This window comes from Bubalus kerabau, chromosome 10 (genome assembly GCF_029407905.1).
Source record: "Bubalus kerabau isolate K-KA32 ecotype Philippines breed swamp buffalo chromosome 10, PCC_UOA_SB_1v2, whole genome shotgun sequence".
NCBI lineage: Eukaryota > Metazoa > Chordata > Mammalia > Artiodactyla > Bovidae > Bubalus > Bubalus kerabau.
The window spans coordinates 89652800-89671785 of record NC_073633.1 but is presented as its reverse complement, the minus strand read 5'-3'; the positions used below and the strand labels follow the sequence as shown (position 1 = coordinate 89671785).

At 38.4% G+C, this 18986-nt stretch overlaps 1 protein-coding gene across 6 annotated transcripts in view; it reads right to left on the bottom strand.

Moving 5' to 3' along the window:
* Window positions 1-18986, bottom strand: part of PSEN1 (presenilin 1) — a 70600-nt gene that overhangs the window by 35174 nt on the left and 16440 nt on the right. For all 6 annotated transcript variants that reach the window (XM_055538571.1, XM_055538575.1, XM_055538574.1 and 3 more), the window contains exons 4-5: window positions 7504-7757; window positions 5241-5382 (exon numbers count right to left, since the gene is read on the bottom strand). In XM_055538571.1, the coding sequence (XP_055394546.1) occupies window positions 5241-5382; window positions 7504-7757 (396 nt within the window). The remainder of the gene's footprint in view (window positions 1-5240; window positions 5383-7503; window positions 7758-18986) is intronic.

Below are 18986 nucleotides of genomic sequence, written 5' to 3'. Positions count from 1 at the left end.
AAAGAAAAGCTTCAGATCAAGAATATTATTTTGTCTCCATTTAAAAGAAAAAATCTTCCACCCCCACCTCCCAGATCTAGTTGTTCCAATTATACAGCTCTAAGTTATCAAAATCTAGTTGTTACTGAAGTTAACATTAGAATCTATGTTCATTTTCTCTTTTGGCTCTGTTTTGATCATTCAAGGTGATACGTGATTATTAAATCCTTTGAAAGAAAAGATTTCTTAAAAAGTCTCTCTGCCTTTCTTTAAAACAACTTTATAAAATGTTACAACTTGGGAAAAGGTCAAAAGAGTGGTTTTCCATCATGAAAGTTGGTATTCCTTCAACAGTTAAATATTCTAAATTTACCATCCAAATACAATAAATTTAATTTCTGGTGTTCTTACACAAAAACTTCCCCTAACATTTTATTATAAAAATTTTCAAACACAGTGAACCACTGCCCATATACCACCTAAATTCTATGGTTCACATTTGCTGTAGTTGCTTTGTAACATTGCTATCCATCTCTCCACCTGATGAGTCCATTTTAATATGTATCAAAGTAAGCTGAAGACACCTGTACATTTCCCTCTAAGTACTTCAACTTTAGCAAAATATTCTGAAGGGAGTCCTTTATTTCATGTGCAAAGAAAACAATAAAGCTTAAGCAAAAAGGAATCTTTCCATATGCATCCTAGCCCACTGTACTCACAAGCCAGCTTTAGAAATAATCCAAGTTTCATGGACTGTAGGCCTGCCAGGCTCCTCTGCCCAGGGAATTACCCAGGCAAGAATACTGGAGTGGGTTGCCATTTCCTTCTCCAGGGGATCTTCCCGACCCAGGGATTGGACTCAGGGATCGAACCCAGGTCTCCTACATTGCAGGCAGATTCTTTACCACTGAGCCACGAGGGAAGTCCCATATAAAATAACACAAAACAAAAAACTCTAAAGAGTGGAAGATGTACATGGATATTCCATATTAAATTCCAAATTAAGGGCGAGAGTAAATATTGCATACTAGGAATCCTCAACTTTCTTAAGGAAAGTTTTTTTATCTTGTTTTATGTGGGGAGGGGCAAGGGAACATGAAATGCTATTTAAAAAAAACAGTATTTTTCTGAATACAAAGTAATATATACTTATGACATATAGAAAATATAGAAACACTAAAAAAAAAAAAAAAAAAGAAAATATAGAAACACTAAAAGAAAAAAACAATTTCCACTGACCACTGAGAACCAAAGTTGATATTAATCTTTCCTTTTCAGACATGTTTATCTGCATATGTAAAGACCTTTAAAAAATTAGAATCATGTAATATAAGAGTTTACATTCTGTCTTTTAAAACTCTATTTTTATTACAGACAAATTCTCATTCCACCAAATATTTTTTGAAAATATAGATTTTAAATGCCTTAATAATAGTTTGCTTATATGCATGAGTTCACAATTTGCCTTATGCATGGAATCTGTGGGGTTTTCCTTCTTTTTCCAATTATATTTTATGCTAGGATTAGTATCTAGTATGCAAACATTTTTCAGCATTTTTAATTCTCTAGAATAAATCATGAAAGCAAAATTACAGAATCAAAGTGTATAGACATTTTCTAATTACTGACTACTGATATATACTGGCTTAGTGACTCCACAAATTAAGTTCTGATTAGTTTTTACCAAGTCAATAAGCTAAATGTTAATTCGCTATTTTAATATATATATTTTTTGCTAGTGAGGAAATATACATACACCCCTCTCTCCTCTTTTCCTCTCCTGGCCATTTAGATTTCCTTCATAATTTCTCTTTTTGTGTTTTTAAAATATCTTATTAGGATATCCATAATTTTAATTATTTGTAAGTGCTCTTCATACTGCAAAAATATTAGCCCTCTGCCTGCAATAATGACTTTAAATGGTTTTCTTACTAGGTTAATCACAGATGTTATGATTTTCTGAATTATTACCTGAATTCAAAGCCTCTTCTGATGACTAAGTAACACCTCCCCTTTTCCTACAACATCAGGTGGTAAAACAGGCCTTTCTCATCTTGCAAAAATCCCTAGTTCAGCTTTCCTGTTGGCTCTGAAACAAATGAGCCCTGATTCAGTACAGTATGGCAAAGATCTCCTCTAAACACTGAACTATCTAGGCCAGAAATCATGTGACTTCAGTAAGCTATATGGTTTCATCTACATCAAACAATAAATCATTAAACTGCCTTTTCCAGTTCTTCCTTTTTAAGGTTTGTTTGGTCTTTTAGCTTCCTGTGCTTCTCAAAGACATTGCACAACCAACTCCTGACACAACAAATCCTCAGGGCTTATTTCCAAACAGGTCCTGGCAAGTTTCTGAATTTCTGACTCAAAAGCCCCTTTTATTTTTATACTAAGAATCAAAGTAAACAACTTGTTGCTGTAGGATTGGTTGGGCTGGCCAAGACATAAGCATTTTAAAAAAACAAAGCAAAACGCCACCAGTGAATGGGTGGACATGGAAATCCAGCTGAGTATAAACCTTAGACTGTCTAACACGAAGCACTAACTAAAAGATGCACAAAACCACCAAAAATACCTTGAGAATAGGTTCTAGTTAATAAGGTGTAACAAAGCCGATTCCATCCTGTCTCTCCTACCAAATACACCTATAAAATCTAGACCGAATGCACACAGCTGCCAGTACATAGGCTGGGGAATCAGAAGTACCAGGAAGCCAGGGCTAAGTTTACCACCTTTTCCCTCCAGTATTGCCCTCCCCCACCTGCACTCAACACAACCTAAGTGGGCTTTAGCAAGATGAGAAGCCCTCTAAGTTCCTGCTGGAGAAGCAGAAAGAGGTTTCCAAACACCAAAGAAGAATGTAAATCCCTAGGGGACTTCCACTAACATGTGAGGAACAAAAGTAGCACACAATCCAGATACAAGTCACAAAGAGAGTCCAATAAAGCAGAGAAATGGAACTGGCAGGTAGACACGTCTATGTACACAAAATTGTATATAGTGAAAAAAAAGATAAAAGTAACTGAGACATGAGCACGTTTAAGCAGTGGGAGGGGAATGGTTTTACATCATTTGCTCTTTGGGTGCCTGAGTGTAGATGACTCCTGTCACATCACATCTTTTGTCTTCAATCTCCAGATTCTGATGTCAGACTGTAAATGGTCATCACTTAGGTTAATACTTTTACCCACTCAACAAACAAGGTTAAACTCTGTATAATTTTAGAAGTTTGTGAACAGTGAAAAGGTGAAGACTGAAAGGATATTCAATCTCACTAATAATCAATCAACTAAAAGCAAACTAAGACATTTTTGCTTTGCCTATTAGGGTTAGAATAGATTATATATATATATAATATATATATGTATTTTTAATATATATATAATATATATATGTATTTTTAACCACACTGTACAGCATGTGAGATTTTAGTTCCCTGACCAGGGATTGAACCCTTGCTCGCTGCAGTGGAATGTAGAGTCCTAACCATTGGACTGCCAGGGAATTCCCTGCACAGGTATTTTTAAAAATTCAATGCTAGTGAAAGTAGAGTAAGACAGCCTCATTCACCGCTAGTGTTAAGTACAAATTGATACTATCAATTTGAAAACAAAATTCTGCATACCAAGACAGCCAAAAATATGCAGATAATTTGCTCCAGAAATTCTGTGCCTGGGCTTATATCCTAAGGAAATAATTTGAAAAATTGAAAAGCTCTATGCATAAAGACATTCACTGTTTTTTAGGATAGTGAACATCTGGAAAGAACTCAGATGTCCAAATTAGGGGAAGTTAATGACAATACACTGAGTCAAATATTATGTAGTCATTACACATATTTTCTAAGAATTTATAATATGGGAAAATGCTTATGCCAAAGTAATAGTTTTAAAAAAGGACACATACTGATTATACATTTGATTTTAATCATATTAAAGAATATACTGAAGTATAGAAAATACAGAAGTAAAAAGAGTGTAGAATCCAATATTTGAAAAGTTAATTTTTCTTTTATTTGAGAATGAGCCTAAAGGTTCATGAACTAATAATTTGTCATTTTTCTGAGGCATGAATCTGAAACATGTGCCAGACAGCTGAAATTCACCCTCAAATTACTTAGGTAGCATGAGGTAGGGAGCAGAGACTGGGAGGTCTGGGCCTGTCTCTTCCCTGCATAACCGCCCCTGCCTTTATTTCCCAAGCAAAAAATTCCTGTTCCTGCAGGAGAGAAGGTGAGGGAATGGACGGGAATTCAGCCAGTCATCAATGAGTTCAACATCGGCATCTGGAGGTGGCTTCACTGCTTTGTACTCAAGTTGAAGGGGCTTCCTTGGTGGCTCAGTGGTAAATAACCCACCTGCCAATGCAGAAGCCTTAGGAGGCTCAGATTCAACCCCTGAGTGGGGAAGATCCCCTGGAGAAGGAAATGGCAATGCACTCCAGTATTCTTGCTGGGATAATCTCATGGACAGAGAAGCCTGGTGGGCTACATTCCATGGGTCACAGAGTCGGACACGACTGAGCAACTGAGCATGCATGCATTCAAGCTGAAAATCTGATTTTCTGTGGTTATACATTATTTTATGGGGACAATTATATCATATAGTGCTATTTGTCAATGAGGGAATTCACAAAGGTCTTAGGATATATTCTTCTGGAAGGTCCTAAGTATACTGCAAATCAAAATGTTAAAACCATTTAGACTGCAATATTTTATGAAAACATTTGTTTTTCATTTACGCCTTTTTGTTCCATAAATGAGGAGGGGGAGACTAAAAATTAACTTAATTTTAGAATATAAGATCTTTTTCTTTATTAGACCGAGTAAGGTGACAGGACAATCCAACCATAAAATAAAGAAGATGGTGGAGGGCTTTCCTGGTGACGCGGTGGTAGAATTCACCTACCAATGCAGGAGACATGGGTTCGATCCCTGATCTGGGAAGAGCCTACAGGTTGTGAAGCAATCAAGCCCATGTGCCACAACTATTGGAGCCTGTGCTCTAGAGCCTGGGAGCCGCAACTACTGAGCCCACGCGGCACAACTACTGAAGCCTGTATGCCCTTGAGCCCACGTTCCCCAACCAGAGAAGCCGTCGTGATGAGAAGCCCACGCACTTCAACTAGAGTAGCTCCCGCTCGCCTCAACTTCAGAAAAACCCACGCAACAACAAAGACCCAGAACAGCCAAAAATAAATAAAATCATTAGGAAAAAAAAAAAGATGGTGGAAAGCAAAGCTCTGTGTCTCACGCTCACCTTGTAGCACCTGTACTTATACAGAACCACCAGGAGAATCGTCATGATGACAATGACGCTGATCATGATCACCGCATTCAGAATTGAGTGTAGGGCTCTCTGCCCCACAGTCTCCGTGTCTTCTGTAAATGGAGTATAGATTCTGTAATAAAACAAAAGCCCCCGGGGTTAATGGAGATTCTAAACTACATGCTCTCCAAAACCAGTTTTCTTTCCCAGATTTAACTGATACCTTATGAATCACTTTTTTTCCAGCTCATCAATGTAACCAAGAATTTTTAACCTAAGAAAAGCAGCTTTATGCTAAAATAAGTTCTTCAAAATAAAAGGAGATGGTTAAAATAGAGGTGGACCCACGTGCGCCAGACACTGGCTCCATCTAGTGGATGCTTTATACTGAAATAATTACCTCATCAAATGTTTTCTCCACAGCTTATCAGTGATTTGTTAAAGTCCTACCAGATTCTGCCATAAACTACCTAGGCTACAAGTGGTTCTAACAGGAAGGTAAAATGGTGGATAATTATCTTGTATCTGTAGGGTGACTACAACTCAAGTTGTCTTGAGATAATGTCACATATCCATCTACCCTTGTTTCATATGAAAACACTTTTATTCCAGGTACCAATGTTTTCAACAGAAGACTTTATTTCGGCCTCCCCTGGAGTTACGTATAGCCACGAGAATAAGTAATGACCACTGAGTTATAAGCAGATGTGGTCTGTGGAATTTCTAAGGGAGGAGTGAGTTCTGCTGAGAGGTACGTCTATGTCCTTTTCTCTTCCATTCCTTCCTGCTGTGTGAATGAAGGCTGGGGCTCCAGCACCAATACTGGACCCTGAAATAATCTAGACAACTGAAGCCAAAAGAGAAGGAATGAAGAAGCCTGAGTCCTTGGTGAAAAGAAAGCACTGTACAATCTGAAATACTACCTCTTCACTATTCTGTGGGAGACAGAAAATATGTATATAACTCAAACCAGTTTTTAAATTTTTTCTTTTTTTTGGCTGTGCCATTCGGCTTGCAGGATCTTAGTTCCCTGACCAGGGATTGACCTGGGCCTCAGCAGTGAAAGCGTCGAGTCTTAACCACTGGACCACCAGGGAATTTCCTGTTTTGATTTTCTATAATGGGCTTGGCAAACTTTCTGTGAAGGACTACAGAGTAAATATTTTAAGCTTTGTGAGTCATATGGTCTCTGCTGCAACCATTCAACTCTGCCCTTATAGCATGAAAGCAGCCGAAGACAATACATAAACAAATGGTCACGGCCATGTTCCAGTAAAACTTCATTTACCAAGGGAGGTAGCAGGCAGATCTGGGCTGTGGGGCACAGCTTGCTAACCTGGTTCTATAATATGCAGCCAAACCTAACTTTAACTTACAGAGACAATATTCCCCAACTTCTTTTGGTAACTGTCTCCAACCCCTGCTCTTCACTCATTGTCTTAGCCTTTCCCTCAAAAGGTTAAAGCCTGGCTTTCAGAACCCCAAAGAGTTTTCCAGACACTTGCCAATTTCAGAATTCACTTAAAACATCTTGAGCCCAACAGGGTCCCAGAGACAGAACTAGGTGACATCTGAATCAAAGTACTTTTCTTGGAGACAAAGGGCGGACACCAACAGCACCAGAGAATCTACGTGACAGTTTGGCAGACACTTTAGTGCCAGTTTCATTCCTTCTTCATCCTTTCACTGAACTTTTCTTTTTTTTTGGCCAAACATTTATTACATTCCTCACCCTGGAAACAAAAGTGCTCTCGTAGTCCTCGTGGTATAGAAGGAAAACAGGCATTAAGTAAGGAAAGTACACTTGCATATTGTGACAAGTGAAAAAAGAACAGGGTGCGACAGAATACCAGGAAGGGCCTAATTCTTTTAGGAGGATCGTGGAAGTTATTTTTCAGCCAAGATGAGAAGGACGATAGGAATTAATCTACCAAAGTTAGAAAAGGAAAAAACATTCCAGGGAGAAGAACAATGGGCCCAATGGCCCTGAGGTGCTAAAATCACTACTCAATTCTTTACTTGCTCAATTCCAAATAAATTGAGCCCAATCTAGGGATGCTACATAAAAAAAATAACTCTGCAGCTTTATTTTCTCTACGTAAAGCATCATCTGCTTCCAGTTATCAGAGAGGATGGACTCTCTAGCCTTCACGGCCCTTCAGGGCAGAGGTCAGAGGTCTTCAAGGTGATGATGACACGCTACGCAGGACAGCCTGATTGGCCGAGAATAACAACCCACAATACTCGTACGTACAGCTGCCCATCCTTCCGGGTATAAAAGCTGACTGATTTGATGGTGGCCACAACTACCACCATACAGAGAGTCACAGGGACAAACAGCATGATCACATGTTTGGCGCCGTATTTCAATGTCAGCTCCTCATCTTCCTCTTCCTCTTGCTCCACCACCTGCTGTGAGCTGCTGGGGGCTCGGCCATTGGATACCGACTCAGTGTTGCCACGCCTCCGCCTCTCGTTGCTGTGATCATGCCGCTCTCTACTGTCATTCTAAAAGCACAGGAAGAGATTTTTCAGTAAGTCAGACTCCCAGGAAAATCAAAGTGTTCTATATCAAAAACAGAAAATGTAATGATTAGATCCCAGGGTAACAACAGGCTCATTATTACGCGAGTTTCCAAAAACTTAAAGCAAGAGAGAATCAATTTACAAGAAGTACGCAGCCTAAAAGTCGAGATTATTTACCACTGTCCACTGGAGGAACCCATGTCCCCCCTCTCACCCGGCTCTTTCTAACTCTAATACAACTGTACTCATTCTTTGCAATTTTTGACTTAAAAAATGACATCTGCAAGAAGCCTTCTTTATTTACTGCAGCTCCAAGCAGAGTACTCTCACCTTTTTTAAAATCATGAAATGCTTTTTTACCTGTAGTTTCCTATCATTTATACAAGGAACTATCTCACCTTCATTATTAATAAGACTTCGAAATCTTTGTTGTGACATACAGGGGATCTGTCAGTATTATTTCTTACCATCTACAGTTATCTCAAAACAGTATTCAATTTAAAAAAAAAAAAACAAACCTTTACAGGAAGAAACTAGGCCTTAATTCTGATGCTCTCCAAACCCATTCCCACCTATATAGAGGAAGGGAACAATAAACGCAAGAATGAAGGAATGAAAGTAGATTCCATTTTTCTCTAGTTCTAAACATCACTTTTTTACCATTATCCTTATCCTGGGTCTATCCTTGCCTAATCAAGTTCAATTTCCTTTTTGATATTATTAGATCTAAAATTCAGTTGTTATAAAGGGTAGAATGAATCTCAAGAGCATTAACAAAAACAAAATAAAAATAATAGAAAATAGGAGAAAAATAACAGAGAAGTAAATAAAACAGGATATGAAAGTAGACTGATAGTCACTGTTGCTGACAAGAGGTAATCAGCTTGGTTAAGACAGGAAGCTCATAGGAAGACACACCTTGTATCTCATTTTTGACTATAGAGTTTAACCAAGTATATTACATGCTTGATAATAGCAGTACTAGGGATTGTAATATGTGCCTTTTTTTTGGCTCCACGTCAAGGCTTGTGTGATCTTAGTTCCCCAACCAGGGACTGAAACTGTGCCCTAAACAGTGAAAGCCCTGCATCCTAACCACTAGACCACCAAGGAATTCCTGATGTGTACTTTGACATTTAACTCTCACAACCACCTTACCATCACCACTTTCCAGGCAAGGAAACAGCCACAGCTTGTGTTATAAAGAGGGTTTGAACCCAGGTGTGCCTGACTGCAGAAATCAAGCTCTTAACCTCCTCTCGATGGCACCCCACTCCAGGACTCTTGCCTGGAAAATCCCATGGATGGAGGAGCCTGGTAGGCTGCAGTCCATGGGGTCGCGAAGAGTCGGACACAACTGAGCGACTTCCTTTTGCTTTTCACTTTCATGCATTGGAGAAGGAAATGGCAACCCACTCCAGTGTTCTTGCCTGGAGAATCCCAGGGACGGGGGAGCCTGGTGGGCTGCCGTCTATGGGGTCACACAGAGTCGGACACGACTGAAGTGACTTAGCAGCAACCTCCTCTCAATCTGTCATTCACAAGACAACATGACTGCTCTGCAGACTTACTGTAGGCTTTCTCTTTCACTTGACTTTCAATTTATTCATTCCATAAGTAATTATAAGAATTCTATATTTCAGTTACTCTGCTGTAACACTACAGCAGAAATTAAAAAGATCTAGATGCTGTCCTTAGAAGCTCATAAGATAGTTTTAATATTAGAGAAATACTAGAGATGTGAACAAAGTGCTACAGAACTAATTTTTTATGATCAAGAAAGGCAACATATGGTGGGAATGTAAACTGATGCAGCCACTATGGAAAACTATATGGAGGTTCCTTGAAAAACTAGAGTTGCCAAATGATCCAGCAATTGTATTCTTGGGCATAAAACTCTAATTCAAAAAGACACATGCACCCTAATGTTCACAGCAGCACTATTTACAATAACCAAGACAAGGATGCAACCTAAATGTCTATCAACAAATGAAAGGATGAAGATGTGGCACGCACGCACACACACACACACACACACACACACACACACACACACTGAAATATTACTCGGCCATAAAAAAAGAATGAAATAACGCCATCTGCAGCTACATGGACCTAGAGATGATCATAAGTGAAGTAAAGTGAAGTAAATCCGAGAAAGACAAATATATGACATCACTTATACTTGGAATCTCAAATGATAACAAATGAACTTATTTATAAAATGGAACCAGACTCACAGACATAGAAAACAAAATTATGGTTACCAAATGGGAAAGAGGGTAGAGAAGTGATAAATTAGGAGTTTGGGATTAGCAAATAACAGACTACTATATGTAAGATAGAATAAAATAAAAGGGCCTACTGTATAGGACAGGGAACCATATTCAATATCATGTAATTAACCACAAGGGAAATAATATGAAAAATAAAAAATACACATATGTATATACATGTAACTGAATCACTATGTATATATGAATAACCGAATCACTTTGCTATACACTTGAAACTAACACAACATTGTAAATCAACTATATGTCAATAAAAATTTAAAGCAAAAAAGAAAGACAACATGAGAGATACAATTCTTGAATAGAACCTTCAAGAATGGAAGGTGAATGGGCTCCAGGCAGAAAACCTATGAGAACTCCTGAGGTGGCTGAGAACAGGGTGGTCAGGGCTGGTGGCAGGAAAAGGAAGGTTAGGAACAGGTTGTAAAGAACCTTGTTTGCCACACCAGGGACTTCAGACTTTGTCCTGTAGGCAACAAAAAAGTAATAAAATTGCTAAGGTTGAGGAAGTGACACATCAGATTATGTTTCATTTTTAACAAACTTGCTGAAATGGTGATGGAAAATAGGAGGGAGTGTGAGAAAAATACTTCAGAAGCGAATGACAGAGCTTTGTGGCAAATTACATGCGAATGGTCAGGAAGGAGTCAACGAGGACTCTGGAGGTTTTGGCGTAAGGGACTAGGAAGGTGGTGAGAGCACTGATGCACACAGGGAGCACAAGAAGATAAGCATCTAGAGGAGCGGAGAGAGGTTTTAGTTAGGTGGAGAGAGAATTTAGACAGGTGCATTTCGAGCTCAGAAGAGAGCTGAAGGAAGCCATTAGTTTCCATAGCTATGAAAGTGGATGAAACCTCGGGGAGAAAGTATAGATGGATGCGTTGATCATTAATGTAACACAACAGCTGTGGAAGGAAAAATACAAAGTGAGATGACCACCAAGGAGAGAAGTGTGAATAACTCTAAGCTTAAGCAGCAGGTTATCCATAAATTGTAATGGACTGGGGAATGAATGGAAACTGAGAAATTAAAGGCAATTATTCCTTGAAGCCAAAAAAGAACAAAAATGGACAAAAGAGGAAATTCAAATTTTAAAAAGTTATTTTAGGGATGTCAGAGACTTGAACATACTTGTCAGGTCAAAGTATAGAGTTAGGATTAGAAGAAAATGTTGATGATACAGAACACAGAGATGATAACTAATGAAGCAGGGTAGGGGATAAATGATGGGGAATGGAAGAAGAGAGAAAAGCTGGCCTTACAAAGGCACTGGTGCTCTCTGCCTCAGTTTGATCACATGGAGGAAACATTTATGAAGACTCCAGGCCTACGAGAGTGGAAAGGAAACAATTGCAAAGCACAAAAGACAGAAAAATATATACACTTATCAAGAAAGATAATTTTTGCTGAACACAAGTCATTGAAGTTCAGTAGGAAAGAAAGGGTTATGAGAAAGGTGGGCTCTAGACAACAGGAGCATAGTGGGGTAGATAGCTGAGAAGCAGGAGAGCTGAGGGAATTCACACTTCAACCCTCTAAGAAGGAGGGGACTGTGCCATATGCTAAGAACGCTGCAGTTGTGGCTAATATTCAGCAATACAATTACGGTCAACTTGGGCTGATTAATGTTTAGTATAAACTAAATGCAAGTAATAACAGCTCTCTTAATATAGCATTTACAAAGCATTTATGTAATTTAGTATTATATGATTTATATAAAGTACTTATATAATTTAAAAGCACTTTCACTTCATCTTGTTTATCTTTATATGTTGGGAGGTTTTGGTAGACGAACAGTAAAGCAACTGATACAAAATTTTATAGTCAGAAAACAGCAGAGGTAGGAAAATCAAATTCAAATCTCTCACTTCAAAACTGTTCTTTCTATGGCACCACAGTTCTCCTATAAGGCTACGTGAGCTGTTTAACTGGGTCAACCTAGCATGAAAGAGGCAATCATAACAGCTTGTTAAGGGTACTCGACTGGATATTCTGGTTTATAGTGAACATTAGTGACCCCACCCTGCCCCGCCCTCAGAGCTGATACAGGATACTAGAGCACTGTTTCACATAATACTTTGGATACTACTTTAAAAATTAACTATATAATTTATGTCTTTTTAAAAAATACAATTTATTTAAAGAGGCAAAATACACATTTGATTCTAAACTCAAGAAGTATGAAAAAGCATACAGTAAAAAACCTCCCACTTAACTCTCAGTTTCCTAGCCCCCCAGGTTACCACTGGTTACTGTTCTCAGCAAATCCTTTCAAAGTTTCCTTATTCATACACAAGCAAATACGAATACATATTCTCATTCCCCTTGTCCACAGAAATGGTAGCACAAGAAATGCACTGTCCTATACTATGCTTTCTTTTTTAAATGGTATCTTAGAAAGTTTTCTACATGTCAGTAAAGAATATCCTTAATTCTCTTAAAAAAAACCAGCTGCACAGTCAGTGTATGAAGATATTGTAATTAGGCCAATCCCCTAGTGATGGACACCGAACTTGCTTCCAACTTTTTGCCATTTCAAACATCACTGTAGTGAAGTTATTTCACACATGAAGGGGCATATTTATAGGATAACTTCACTGAAGTACAAGGTCAATATATTCACTTCAAATCCTGATTTGTACAGCCAAATAGCGCACTCAGCAATGCAGGAGAGTGCCTATTTTAACAAGCCCTTGTCTACATAGTAAGCTTGCGATGCCTGGATTTTTACCAAACTGATAGGTATTAAAATACAGGATCTCAGTTTAATTTTAACTTCTATGTCTCTTATCATTAGGAAAAAATGATCATTTTTTAAAATGAACTAAGTATTCATATCCTTTGTCATTTTTTCTATTTGCCTTATGGTACTTTGTTTTAGTTAAAACTTTTAAATTTAAAAAACAGTGAATGCCAGTTATGTACAAGGACGTACCAGCCAACATGACTGCCCTCATGAACTGATTTCAAGCAGGGGAAGACAGCTAATAAACAAGGTAATTACAGATTAGGGTAGTACTATAATAGGGTGATGTGATAAGTACATAGAATGGGACTTTCAAGTAATGTGACCAGAGAATATCTTTCTAAGGACATGACATTTTGAGCTGAGACCCGAAGGATGAAAAGATGTGAAAGAGCTTTTGTACTGTAAAGGATTAACTCAGCAGGTCAGGGGTGTCCAAAACCTGCATACACCGTAGAAAGATTTGGCCTGGCTCCTAGGAGATAACCTTTAAGTCCTTGGAACAGCCTGCCTATTAAGACTGTTTCTGTTTACATGAGGCCTTGGGTCACATTAACAATCTGATCCACAATGGGAGTCTTGAGCCACATGGTATCTGCTTGACCTTAGGAGGGGTTAGAGAACTATGTCCAGCCATGTTTACATGACAAACCCTGAATAAAACTCTGGGACACCCAGGCTCAAGTACGTTTTCCTGGTGAGCAGTACTCTCTGCATGTTGTCTCACACTGCTCTTGGGAGAATTAAGCATTTGTTTGCATGACTCCACTGGGACAAGACAATCGGAAGCTTGGGCCTGGTGTCTCCTGGATCCTTGCCCTTGTGCCTTTTTCTGTTGCTAACTTTAATCTGTGTCTTTTCACTGCAGTAAACTGTAACAGTGAGTATAACAGCTTTTCTGAGATCTGTGGGTCGTTCTACTAGCTTATCACTGAACCTGAGCATGGTCTTGGGGAACCCTGATTATATGTGTACACTGAAAAATCATAAAATATTGCTAAAAGAAATTAAAGATCAAAAGCAAAAATAGACAAATGGGACTACATCAAACTTTACACTTCTGTGCATCAAAGAAACAGTAAAAAAGCCACAGAGAATGGAAGAAAATATGTGCAAATTATATATTTGATAATGGGTTAATATCCAGAATATATAAAAGACTCCTATAACTTAACAACAAAGAAACAATTTGATTTTAAAATGGTAAAAGACTTGAACAGACATTTTGATAGACATTTCTAAGAAGAATATATACAAATGGCCAACAAGCACAAAAAAGATGTTCAATGTTACTAATCAGAGAAATTAAAATCAAAACTAAAATAAGCTCTCTTACACCCATTAGAATGGCTACTATCAAAAAACTCACCAGAAAATAACAAGTATTAGCAAGGGTGCAGAGATGTTGAATCCCTTGTGCCCTGTGGATGGGCACGTAAAAGGGTACAGCTGCGATAAGAAACGATGCAGGTTCCTCAAAAAATTAAAAACAGAACTGTCATATGGTCCAGCAACTCTACTTCCAGGTACAGATCCAAAAGAACTGAAAGCAGTATCTCAAAGAGATATTGTATTTCACACCCATGATCACTGCAGCACTATTTTCAAGAGCCAGGAGACAGAAGAAACTCAAATGTCTAACAATAGATGGATAAAGGAAATGTGATACATATGTACAACAGAGTACTATTCGGCCTTAGAAGGAAATCTTGTCACTTGCTAAAACATGAATGAACCCTGAGGACTTTATACTGTGAAATGCATAAGCAAGTTACAAAAAGACAAATACTGCATGATTCCACTTATATAAAGTACCTAAATTAGTCTAACTTGAAAAAAAAAGTATAACTGTTTGCTAGGGGCTCTGGGGACAGGGAAATGGGGCTATCCTGTTCAACAGGTGCAGAGTATTAGTTTTGCAAGTTAAAAATGTTTTAGAAATCTACTGCACCATAATGTGAATATAGTTAACACTACTGAGCTGCACATTTTAAAATGGTTAAGATGGGAACTTCCCCGGTGGTCCAGTGGTTAGGAATCCACCTGCCAATGGAGGGGACACAGGTTCGATCCTTGATCCAGGAAGATCCCATGAGCTGCAAAGCAACTAAGCCCATGCGCCACAACTATTGAGTCAGTGCCCCAGGACCTGCACTCTCTAACAAGAGAAGACACTGCAAGGAGAAATCCACACACGGCAGAGAGTAGCACCCACTGCTCACCACAACTAGAAAAGGCCCCCACACAGCAACAAACACCCAGCACAGCCAAAAATTTTAAAAACACATAAAAATTTTAAAATGGTATCTCATGTCCTTAACCACAATTAAAAATAAATTTTTTTTAAGACCTGAATAAATGTAGAGCTATACTGTGTGTTCATGGATTAAAAGGCTCAATACTGCTAAGGTGTCAATTCTACCAACATTCTCCCCCCGCCCCCCACCCGCCAACTGATCTGTAAATCAATGCAATCTCAATCAGCTTTTCTATAGTAATGTTTATTAAGTTAATATAGGAAATAGGGGCTTCCCTGGTGGGTCAGTGGTAAAGAATCTGCCTGCCGATGCAGGAGACATGAGTTCCATCCATGATTCAGGAAGATTCCACACGCTGCAGAGCAACTAAGCCTCTGAGCCACAACTAGTGAGCCTGTGCTCCAGGGCCACGGAGCCGAAACTACTGAACCCACCCACGTCCCACAGCTACTGAAACCTGTGCACCACACAGCCCGTGCTCCACAACAGGAGAAGCCACCGCAGTGAAAAGCCTGTGCACAACTGCAGAGTAGCTCCCTCTGGCCACAACTGGAAAAGAGCCTGTGCAGCAACGAAGACCCAGCACAGCCAAAATTAAACAGATAAAATTTATTTTTAAAAAAGGGAAATACAGGAGGATGTCCAAAACAACTTTGAAAGTTGGAGAACTAATGCCACATCTTATACAGTTACAGTTCTCAAAAAAATGTTGTACTGGCACAAATAGACTAAGCAGAGTCCAGAAACAGCCTGACACATACGCACAACTGATTTTTACCAAAGGATAGTCTTTTTCAACAAACAATGCTGAAACAACTGGATATCCAACTGGAAAAAAATGAACTTTGATCCATACCTCATGCCATATACAAAAAATTATACTCACAATACAGACCTAAATGCAAAACCTAAAACTATAATTTCCAGAAGAAGGTAATATAAGAAAAAACTTTTGAGAACTTGAGTGAAACAAAGATTAAAAAAAAAAAGAGAGAGAGACCCACAAAAGGAAAAAACAGATAAAAGAGATTTCATCAATATTTATACTGATCTATTTCTGGCCTTTAAAATATACTGCTAAGAAAATAAAAAGACAAGCCACAGATTGGAAGAAAATGTTTGCAAATCACATATATCATAGAGGACCTGTATCTGGAATATATAAAACTCAGTAGGAAAACAAACAACCCCAAACCTCCTAGAAAAAGAAAGAAAGAGAAAAGAAACAAACCAATTTAAAAACCGAGCAAGGGATCTGAACAGATACTTCACCAAAGATATCAGGAGACAAGCAGATGAAGAGACACTTCACATCATTATTCAGAGAAATGTAAACTAAAATCACAAAGTTACTGCACCAGTGCAGTGCAAAGTTACACAATCAATTTGGAAAACTGTTTGACAGTACCTTAAGAAGTTAAATATACACTTTCTACACTGGATCACATTCTACTCTTAGGCATTTACTCAAAATAAATGAAAGCAATGTCCAATCAAAGATTTGTACATAAATGTCCACAACAGCTTTATTTGTAATAACCCAAAACCAGAAACAATGCAAACATCCATAAACAAGTGAATGGATTAAAAAAAATACCTGTGGTATATCCATATAATGGAATGCAACACAGCAATAAAAAAGAACTATTGATACATGCTATACCACTGATGAATCTCGAAATAATTATGCTGAATGAAAGAAGCCTTACAAAAGTTATGTACAGTATGATTTCATTTATATAAAATTCTAGGAAATGAAAACTAGAATACAGTGACAAAAGTTAGTAAGTGGTTGCCTGATAGAGAGCAGCTGGGGAGGGATAGGAGGGAGAGATTACAAGGAAGAGGAAACTTACAGGTGATGGTTATATTCATGATCTTGACTGCAGTGGTGGTTTCCATGGTATACATGTACGTCAAAACTGGTCAAATTGTATACTTATTTTAAATATGTGCAATTCATTGTGTGATAATTATTCTTCAATAAAGCTGTTTTTCTTAAGTGTTTTTCACAAAGAGGTGAAGAGGTGTCCTTTGAAAACTGTCGTATTAGAAAGTGACAGAAGTACTAAGAGATTTCCAAAATGCAAAATTTTGGCTAAATATTAAAATGACAACTTAGCATTATTTTTAAGGCTGATTAAAACCAATTTTTTTTAATTATGGAAAAAGTTAAAGTAAATAAGTAAATATGTCAAAAGTGTATATAAAGCCCCACGTGCACTTTGCATGTGTGCTCAGTCCCTCAGTTGTGTCCAACTCTCTGCGACCTCCTGGACTGAAGCCCACCAGGCTCCTTTGTCCATGGGACCTTCCAAGCAAGAATACTGGAGTGGGTTGCCACTTCCTCCTCCAGGGGATCTTCCCAATTCATCTTCCCGATGTGCCTCCTCCATCTCCTGCATTGGCAGGCGGATTCTTTACCACTGAGTCACCTGGGAAGCCCATGTGCACCTGACCTTCAATTACGTCATCTCAAGGTTAAATCTTATTCCATTTGTATTCCCACCCACTTTGCCCCTAGTTTTATTTTGAGGAAAACTCAGACCTATCATTTCCTTTATAAATATTTTAGTGTTAATATATATTTCTAAAAGATAAGAACATAAAGGCCTCTTTGTATATGTGGCTTGGTAACTCATTTCTTTCTTTAAAAAAAGAAAAGATTCTTTACTGATTTATTTGGCTGCGCCAGGTCAGACTTGCAGCACGTGGGATCTAGCTCCCCAACGAAGAATTGAACCCGGGCCCCCTGCATTGGGAGTTTGGAGTCTTAGACATTGGACCAACAGGGAAGTCCTCATTTCTTTATTAATTAAAAAGAAAAAAAAAACTTTAGTTTTTAGAGCACTTTTACGTTCAGAACAAAACTGAGCAGAATACCGAGAGCTCCCATAATACCCCTTGCCCCCGCAACCTTCCCCACCAACATCCTACACCGAAGTGGTATCTTTTCACAATCAATCAATCTTCATTGGCACATTATCACCTAAAATCCATAGTTTACTTTAGGGTTCACTCTTGGTATTGTATAGTCTCTGGGTTTTGAAAAATGTGTGATACACGCATCTACCATAATACCATACAGAAGAGTTTCACTGTCCCAAAAACCCTCTGCCTATTTATCCCTCCCTTCCCGCTATGCTCTGTCAACCAAGGATCATTTTACTGCCTTCAGTTTTGCCCTTTGAGACTATTTTTAAGGTTCAGAAAAACCAGTGTTGTAGCCATTATAAATGGTTTCATTTCAGTGGCAAAAGCAGGATTACTCACTACATAAATGTTGTAAGTTTCAGGGAGGGCGGGGTCCTATGGGAAGTGGCCAGTATGTGGGAAGTGAGTTCCTATGAAGCCACATTCCCCAAAGCTCCTACACTGTGAAATCAGAGGCTTCATTTTAATTCTTTCCCGTTCTCTCACTTCAGAACATGTACAAGTCCAACCACTGAACACATGTGGACCCTCAGGCAGGGAGAGTAGTTCTCGGGCAGCAAAGATTGTGGAGGTATTTTTGAGTGTGTTTGGGGTGGGGAGGGGAGGTATTTTTTAATAGAGCATGCTTGCCCATTTGGTTTTTAAAAAACAACAACAACAACAACCTTGTTTCTTCCCTGCCTGTCCTTGGCTTTTAGTTTTATTTCTGTAGTTAAAAGAAATACCATAAATAAGAGTTTATAAACATTTTTAGAAGTTTTAAAAAATGTTATCAACTTGTGTTTATAAATAGAAACTTAGCAGCCTCCCGAATCTCTGCTCCACAGCATGAACACGGTGAGCAATCTGACATACTTTCAGATACTTTTATAGCCATGTTCTGCAATCTGCTTTGCCAATATACCTCAACTTACACATTATAGAAGCAAAAAGAAATAATTAAAAAATAACATTGCAGTAGCAGCACAGTAATAACTAT